This window comes from Malania oleifera, chromosome 9, assembly GCF_029873635.1.
Source record: "Malania oleifera isolate guangnan ecotype guangnan chromosome 9, ASM2987363v1, whole genome shotgun sequence".
Lineage (NCBI taxonomy): Eukaryota > Viridiplantae > Streptophyta > Magnoliopsida > Santalales > Ximeniaceae > Malania > Malania oleifera.
The window spans coordinates 77,032,375-77,041,640 of record NC_080425.1 but is presented as its reverse complement, the minus strand read 5'-3'; the positions used below and the strand labels follow the sequence as shown (position 1 = coordinate 77,041,640).

At 36.9% G+C, this 9,266-nt stretch overlaps 1 protein-coding gene across 1 annotated transcript; it reads left to right on the top strand.

The window, feature by feature from the left end:
• The first annotated feature begins 274 nt into the window (after positions 1–274).
• Positions 275–8,901, top strand: LOC131164380 (RHOMBOID-like protein 2). The gene is made up of 5 exons (XM_058121522.1): positions 275–869; positions 6,427–6,590; positions 7,503–7,666; positions 8,042–8,292; positions 8,445–8,901. Exons 1-5 carry the CDS (start codon positions 580–582, stop codon positions 8,554–8,556), a joined length of 981 nt encoding a protein of 326 aa, XP_057977505.1. The 5' UTR covers positions 275–579; the 3' UTR covers positions 8,557–8,901.
• Positions 8,902–9,266: the final 365 nt, after the last annotated feature.

Here is a 9,266-nt window from a genome sequence, read left to right as displayed (position 1 = left end):
TATTAAAGTTTTTTAAAAAAATAAAAATTTAATGTCATTTTGGCAAGTCTATTTTTTTGCCTTATAAACTACAATTTACTTGACTACTTTTTAAACAAATACAATCATCCAATCGGATCCGCTGCAGGATCATCCATCTAAAAGCGAAAAGAGAAGTCAACTCAACTGGCGGACACGATCGCTCGGTTGGATCTTAGCGGAATCAAAGATGCCAGGGATACGAAAGTAACTTCACCAGGTAGTGTTTTAACATGTGACGTTAATTAAACTTGATCCCGACCGCGTCACAAACAGAGCACTCTACCCAGGTCCGGCGAAGGAAGAAAGTAATAACAGGACAGAACGAAAACGGGGCGGGGGTTAAGGGCGTGTGCTAATTCGACTTGAAACGGATAAATCTGCGAAACTTTACGAGCTCTTCCCTCCATAGAAGGCTTCGCGGATTTCCTTCTAAGCTACTTCTCAATCTGGGTGTCTTTATTCTTTTCTATATATAAATTTATTCGTTGGTCATTATATAGAACTGTTCTTTGGGATTCGATTGAGGGACAGATTGTGAGAGTTTCAGAGGGAAGAGCAATGGCCAGCGAAGATCTGGAGAGAGGAGGGACGAAGAGCAGCGGAATCAATTACCCACGAGGGAACTACTCGTCTTCTTACTATGTTGAGACCACAGAGCGTCAATGGAGTTCGTGGTTGATCCCTATGTTTGTGGTCGCCAATGTTGCTGTGTTCATTGTGGCTATGTACGTCAACAATTGCCCCAAGAACAATCTGGGTTTTGATGGAAGCTGCGTGGCTAAGTTTCTCGGCAGGCTTTCGTTTCAGCCTCTCAAGGAGAACCCCCTCTTTGGCCCCTCTTCTTCTACGTAATACTCTCTCTCTCTCTCTCTCTCTCTCTCTCTCTCTCTCTCTCTCTCTCCCTCTCTCTCTCTCTCTCCTCTCTCTTGCTCAATTTTCTAATCATACCCGTATCTTAATTTTTGATGTTTCTTGATGGTTTAATCTGGGTTGGGATTGAGTAATTGATTGGGAGTGTTCTGCAATTTGTGAATCTCCAAATCTGTATATTTTTTATTTAAAAAATCTCGATTATTCATCGTTTGCGTGGAAATTCTGTGTGTTTGATTTGAGTTTTGTTATATAATTGAATGACAATCTTCTGCTATGTTTGGGCTTCCTGTGCTTCTAAAAGTTTGTGTTCGCGCGCGCGTTTTGTTTGTTGTTATGACCGTAATGGTAATGTACTTGTGAAACTTTAGATGGATTTGGATGGGAAAGTTCTTTCTGATTAAATTTTCCTGTATATGCATCATTGAGTTGCTTATTTTCTTCTATTTCCTATGGTTTTCGATTGATTCAAGTTCAATTCAATGATTGGGTATCTTTTGAAAGAGTTGGGGCTGTTGGGTTTCTTGAATTTCTGATTTCCATCCTTTAATTGTGTCATGTTTGTGGATATTTGGTTGGATTTATTTGGAACAGCTATTCCAAGATTGTTCATTTTCTCTTAATTAGTGGGTTCCTTTTGTATTCTACTATTTTTATACTGTTTATTTCAATTTATCCTGGTTATAATAATTAAATTAGTATAGCACGTTTTCTAGTTCTCATTGTACCTACTCTCTATTTCTTAGCTATCAAGTTGCCCTATCTCTTGGAAAGAATATTGAACTATTACATTCCTGCTTTCCTAATATGTGCACTTGATTCACAAATATTAGAAGATCCTTGCCATAAAATAAGGCCGGATATCCCTGTGAAGCTGGTTGAGGTTTGATGGCAATGGTCCTCCTGTGAAGCCATAAGAGGCCCTCGGACCTGGTTGTGCCTCATTATTGCTGGTTTCTGGTCATGAACCCAGTTAGTGCTTGCATCTCCCTGATTAGATTAAGGATGAAAATGAATTTTCTTTGTAGCTTACAAAGATGGGTATTTGTCATATCAATTTGAGATTAATTTTTGATTGTTATACTTTGATCAAAGGTTACTAAAATAATTTTTAACAGCATTCAGTTGGTCAAAAGGAATTGAGAGTTTGATTAGTTTATTATTATAATTTTTGACAGAAAAAAAGTTTATTAATATAAATGGGAGAAAATTACAGAGAAAGGAGGATGAAATATCCTCCTAAGAACAAAAACAAATGCAAAGAAACTAAAAATAGTAATGTCAAAGTCCCCTTCCAATCCCGTCAAAGAATTTTCTTTGTATCCTAGAAATATGGGTATTTGTCTTGAGATTAACCTTTGATGTTATAGTTTGATCAAATGCAACTAAATTAATTTTTGCTTTCAGTTGGTTAAAAGGAATTGAGAGTTTGTTTAGTTTATTACTATTATTTTTTATAGGAAAAGAAGCTCATTTATATATATGGGAGAAACAGAGAAAGGAGGATGAGACATCCTCCTAAGAACAAACACAAATGCAAAAAAAAACTATAAAAAATTACATCAAAGCCCCCCTCCAACCCTATTGAAGATCCAGGAACAAGATTCCTTGAAAGAAACCCAAAGAGTAAGCCTAAAAATAAGCCAAGAGAATAACACTATCCCAAAGAAAATGCAAGGAATTGCAATTGAAATTCCTTGCATTCCTTTCAATTCACAAGGTCCAAAAATTTCGAAAACTACACATCCCATAAAGCTATTCCCCTCGTACTCCCCCCAAAGCCTATCTACACTACATCAATAGTTTGGGGCTGCACCAGATTCACCTTAAAAACTGAGAAAGGTAGAATCCAAATCTGCCCAGCCACCCAACAATGCAGAAAAAAATTGTCGCTTGTCTTGCTCTTCTCCAAACACATGATACACTTATCTTGACTTATGGCCTTGTAAAGTCTCTTCATCTGCAGAAAATAGTTGGTGCTAGGCTTATTATTAAGAGCCAGAGTCCACACAAAGCCCTGAACTTAAAATGAATCTTAGCCTTCCAGATAAAATGGTTTCAAAGAAAATAGGAAGGGCTTGGCCTTTTCAATAGCTGAGCAAGAAAATGTTTTGTGGAAAGCAGACCAGAAAAATCCCCAGTCCAGATCCTCGAATCACTATCCATTTGAGGAACAAAAGAATCCAACACTTGCAATAATATTGTAATATCCTCTGCCTCTCTCTTATTAAGATTTCTAAAGAGATAAAAGTCCCAAGAAAGAGAGACCCCTCCCCAAAAGAATAAAACTTATTAGGCGAAGCATTACGCAAAAGAGACAATCTGAAGATATGAGGGAATGAAGACCCCAACAATGCCTCACTCCACCCAAACATCTTTCCTAAACCAAATATGATTCCTGTTCCCAAGACGATAACAGGTAAGAGAATGGAAGAAAAAAGCAATTTGAGAAATAAATTTCCAAGGGCTAGTATAAGAAACATTACCACTACCTCTAGAATTCCAGTCGTTCCTATGCAATCCATACTTGCTTTTAATAACAATATGCTATAAGGAGTCGACCTTTAAGAGGAATCTCCATAGCCATTTACCAACTAGCCAAATGTTTATAAACACTATGTTCCTAATGTCCCAACCCTAACCCCTTAGCTTCCCTTTCTCCCTTAGAATTTTAGGTCTTCTAACCTTCTCCCAACTAACTAAATGATCTCTGTTCTCTCCTTCAATACCTGGACAACAAAAAGTCTCTCATAATGCTCTTCATAGCATCAACCAGTCACGCCTGAACGGAAAGAAATTAAATGGGAATGTTGGAGTGAACAACATTAATAAGAGTAATATGACCCTGTAAATATAAATAAGGCCTCTTCCAACCTTGGAACCTACTACTTGCTCTGTCCACCAGTTCCCAAAAAGTAGAAGAATTAGTATTTCCACCCACCAAGATGGAGAAGTGAGAGGCCAATCTAACATAGTACAATGAGGTAATGAGCTAAAGTAGCAGAAACCTCTAACTCACCCTCTCTCATATTAATACCCGCAACCCCACTCTTCTATCCCAAAATTTTCTAAAAAATTTTAAGTTAAAACCTCTTGGAACTTCACTACGTTGCCCTCAAGGATCAAGGCATTGAGCATGTCTTGGCATACGACTCAGCACTTCAATAACAAAAATCAAGAGAAAAAAAGATAGAGGATCCCCTCGTCTCAACCCTGTGAAGCCTCAAACCACTCCATAGTTGACCATTCAGTATGACAGACAGAGATACTGAAGATAAACATCCTTTAATCCAACTCCTCCAAGTGCCTTCAAAGCCCTTTTTTTGGCCATAACATGGTCCAAAAAGCTCCCAACTCACCATGTAACATGCTTTTTCAGAATCCAACTAGAACAAGACTCTTCTCCCTCCTCTCCTCACATTCTCCACCATTTCATTATCAATAAAAAAAAACTTAATGAAAGTAGATTGCTCCGAAGTAATTGTACCCCCTAACACCATAAAATATACAGTCCTACTAGTCATTAGCTAGGAACTGTGGTTTCTCGGTGGGCATTCATCTGGGAATGTGATGTTATGCTTGAGACTTGAGAGATCACACAGGCCAGGCTACAATGTTTATATTTCAGAAAAAAAAAATGATGAGCTTGTACAAATTATCCTAATCAGTTGCTGCATCTCCAATGTAGTAGTTTACTGATTATTTTATATAGGTGTCAACATCTCTAAGTTGCAAAAGATTAGACCCGATAGTTCACAGCTTTTGGTGCATCCTTTCCCTTTCCGGGAATTGTTTTTGGAGGAGGGGATAGTTTGTAGGATTAATAATCAGATTATGCTTTGAGGCAACATGTGGATATCTAGGATGCACAGACATGGACATAGTACAGACATATGACCGTATGACATGACATGAATACGGAGACACATAAAATCCTGCAAAAATGTAGGACACAGTGTGGGAGGGATATGCTTATTGATAATTATATATTATTATGCTTAAATATATTATGCAATATTAAGCTTTTTTTTTCATGTAACACGTTGCATTTAAAATCCAATTTAAACACATCAATCTTCCTTTTTAATTTTATAAAAATTCTCATATATGATTTCTGCATTGTAAATAGCAAAAAATTTACCATGTTTACTTTAAAAAAATCCAACACTTTTCATATTTTTTTATTTTTATGAATAAAATTAAAAAATCATATTACAATACGTCAAAAACAGGACTGTCCAAAGAGTGTCTGAGAAGTGTCAAGAAACTGTCTGACATTAAAAATACACTTGAAAATTGTGGACATGTTTTTAAAGTATCGTATACATGTCAGTCGTGTGTACAAAGAGTTCCAATGTCCGACAGCAACATGGTATAGACATGCATCCTCACAAAAGTGTTGGTACTACATAAATGGATATATGCTGTACAATTTTTTTATTTGGCAGATCCAGATCAGTGTGCTTCATTTTTTTTTTTTTTCCTTTTCCTTTTGGTATTTGCTTGTCACAGCGTTTGTTCATCTTTTGCTGGTTGTCTTTAGTCTGCTATTTTCTCTTCCTTCTTGTCGTTTTGACTACCAATTATGTACATTTAGGTTCCATATATTGCCAGTTGAACTTGAAACGCATTATACAGTAGTGATTCTGGGTTCTGACACTAATGACAGTATCACAGAATATTGCATCTATCTGCATTGGTCAAATTCCATCATAACTTCCCCCCACCCCCCCACCCCCCCTCTTTCTTGATTAATATAAGTAACCCTCAAGTTGGAAAGATTTTCTTTGGAATAAGTTTATGCCGCTATATCATTGAGTTGGAATGTGATTTTGCTAGATGTATACAAGAGAAACTTTTTGTCCAAGTCAAGTAAATATACTGATGCAGAACAGCAGAGCATTATTGGTGATGAACAGAATACTAGAACAGTACACAATACAGGTACTTCACAGGGGGAAAATAGGGGGAGATGTACAGTAGAGGAGAGTAGAGGGGAAGACAAATATGAAGGAAGAAGGAAAAGGAGGAAGGAGATAAAATGGGGGGAATCATGTGTTCACTTTCTATTCAAATTGATCAAAAGCTAACTCCTACATAGCTTTCACCCTACTTATAAGAAAGTACATGAAATTACAAACTTATCCCAAAAACAGACATATATTACAAATGAATCTGCAAATACACATAAGCCTTCTACAAAGAAACAAAACACATTTGGGTTTAGGAACAAACAATCTCTTCACCTTATGCTTTGAAATTGGTCTCCAAATTGGGTCAAAATGATTCATCCTAATACCCACTTCCCCTCCTACATCATATTGCCTTAAGCTTGGGTCAATGTCCCATCACACCGGCAGCAAAGTAATATAATTTGATAGGGGTATTGGAAAGGCTTAAACTTAAAAGGACAGGCTGGTTTCATTTTTCCTTCTTCTGTGTTATTTAATTTTATTTTTTAAGTACAACTGACAGTGTATAGAAAAATTACAGGCAGTTCTAGTTCTTACTTATAGTTTTACTGCTATTGTGCAGATTGGAAAAATTAGGAGCGCTGGAATGGAACAAGGTGGTACATGGTCATCAAGGATGGAGGCTTCTCACATGTATCTGGTTGCATGCAGGTGTAATTCATCTACTTGCAAACATGTTGAGCTTGGTCTTTATTGGCATTCGCCTTGAACAACAATTTGGATTTGGTATGTTACTAACATCGTTCTCTTCTGCTACTGTAATTTCAGTGTTTCCCTGTTGAAGTATTGGAAACAATTTTAATCTATTCAAAGCTCCATTCTTTATTGGCAATTCACATTGAACAACTATTTGGATTTGGATTTGGTATGTTTCATTCTTTTCTGTTGTTGGGATTTCACTGCTTCCATGTTTAAGTGAAATCATTGAAAACAGTTTTAATCCATTTGCTCAAGATTCCTCATCTATCAATGGAGCTTTTAGCTTAGCCTATGTGGTTGGTTTTAACTCCTTGAGTGTATTTTTGATATCTGATGGAAATGAATTGTTTCATTCTGTTTTATGTGACTGTTATATGTGTCCATTTGATTTTGCAGTGCATTCAAATCTTTGAGCATTATGTACCAGTTCATTTCTATGATATCTATGTTTGGTTTCTATTGTGACTTCTGTCATGGTTTTTAAAATTTAAAAGACTACTCTAATGGTTTCGTCTCATTTTTTTGGGTGAATAACAATTAATAAAAAAGAAATGTAGAAATGAAGTTGTCATTGTTTCTATTTTGATTGTTGGTGATGACTCCTCTCAAATGGCTTCAAGTTTTGTTTCTTCCGCTCACTCCCTCCCCCTTCCTTTTGGTGAATAAGAAATTAATTAAAAGAAGGGCATAGGATTTTTGAAACCTCAAATCTCAGGGGAGGTTACTAGGTTAGTGACTATTGCCTATAAAAGAAACAAAATAAAAGAAAGTGAATGTAAACTAACAAAGCCAACAAGGTAAGAGACTAAAGCTCAAAGCCTATGGAGTATAGATCCAAAGCCCAAAACAGGAAAACTTTAGCTGCATTTTATTTTGACAATTTCATTATGATTTTCTTGCATCCTCTTAATTGGTTTTCCTTTCGGGTATATCTTGCAGTGCGAGTTGGGTTGGTCTATCTCTTGTCAGGATTTGGTGGGAGCATACTTTCTTCCCTTTTCATTCAACGCAATATATCTGTTGGTGCTTCTGGTGCTCTGTTTGGGCTTCTTGGAGCAATGTTATCAGAACTTCTGACGAATTGGACTATTTATACCAATAAGGTGATTGCTTCCACCCCTTGATTTTGTTTGTGTTAAATGAGTTTATTGTGTGTTTGTGTTGGGAAGAAGAATAACTGCCTTGTGCTCTTTGATCCATGATAATGAGCCTTGGAAAGCTGAATAGACCAACTTACAAAGCCTTTAAACTCGTGTACCTCTATCCAAGGTCTTTTTTGGGGACTGACAGCTTCTTGGGAGCCAGGACCATGAGAATGAAAAGTGCCACATGGAAGAAATTTTTTGGGAAAAAAGCCAAAATTAAAATTATGAATTGCTAGCTGTGCAGCATTTATGTGCACAATTTCATGGATGATTATGGGTTTTAGCTTCAAGGAGATTTGTTGATTTAGTCTTCCTCCTTTCTTGCACTTGCAGGTCGCAGCTCTAATCACACTTGTGGTCATCATTGTTATTAACTTGGCAGTTGGAATTCTTCCTCATGTTGATAACTTTGCCCATATTGGTGGGTTCATGGCTGGTTTCCTCCTTGGATTTGTTTTGCTTCTGCGACCCCAGTTTGGATGGAGGGAGCGTGGGCATCTCCCAGCTGATACCCGTGTCAAATCCAAGCATAAGGCTTACCAATATGTATTCTGGGTGGTTGCCCTTGTTTTACTCATTGCTGGGTAAGTCTGTTTGCTTTTGGGTTAAGTTTTTGAAATGAAGTCGCTATACATATTCTTTTCATCGCATAAGAGCACTGCGAATATGAGCTTGTGCTAAAAACTTGTTCTTCTCTCTCTCACCCTCCCTTTTTATTCTGGCTGGAAAATTACAGATTTACGCTTGGCCTGGTAATGCTATTTAGAGGAGATAATGGTAATGATCACTGCAGCTGGTGCCATTATCTGAGCTGTGTGCCGACATCAAGATGGAACTGTGGGAATTGATAGGAGAATTCTCAGTTTCTGCTTTCAATCTCCAACTTGCTCTCCAATTCTTTTCTTATAATTTTTTAAAGAATTTTTTCATTTCATGTCATTGTGATGCTTCTTTTTGTATACAGATGGAACAGCTCCTCACCGACTTTAGTATCTTCTTCACTCTGATTCTATTTGGACACAGGAGGAAGAACAGTTGTTTATATTGATTTTTTTTTTTTTACACGGGATTTCATCCCATTTGCATACAGACTAGTAGCAATCACATGCACTGATTGCTTGTGTCAAGACAGCTGTTTCACTCTCTGATGTGTAAAATGCTCTTTGGTTATTTTAAATTTCGGTTTCGAGCAATTCTCATTCTTTAGGGTTGGATTTTTATCTCAGTTTCATTTTCATCTTCTTTTTTTTTTTTTTCCTCATTCTCCTGCCTTACCGCAAATTTAAAAAAAAAAAAAAAAATTCTTTCATTATGCATGTATTATTTCCTCATCTTTAAAATATAAAATTCACAAACACACATCTATATACCATCACAAACATAAACAAAACGCAATAAACAAGATGCTGAGACCCTCAAGCTTCATCTTCAAACCCTCTCGTCTCTGTGGTACCTCTACTTGGAAACCATACAATGGTGCATCTTAATCACAACACCTAACGCAACCACAAAGCCCAAAACTTATTGATCCCAATTCCCAAACCTCAGCTCAGCTAAG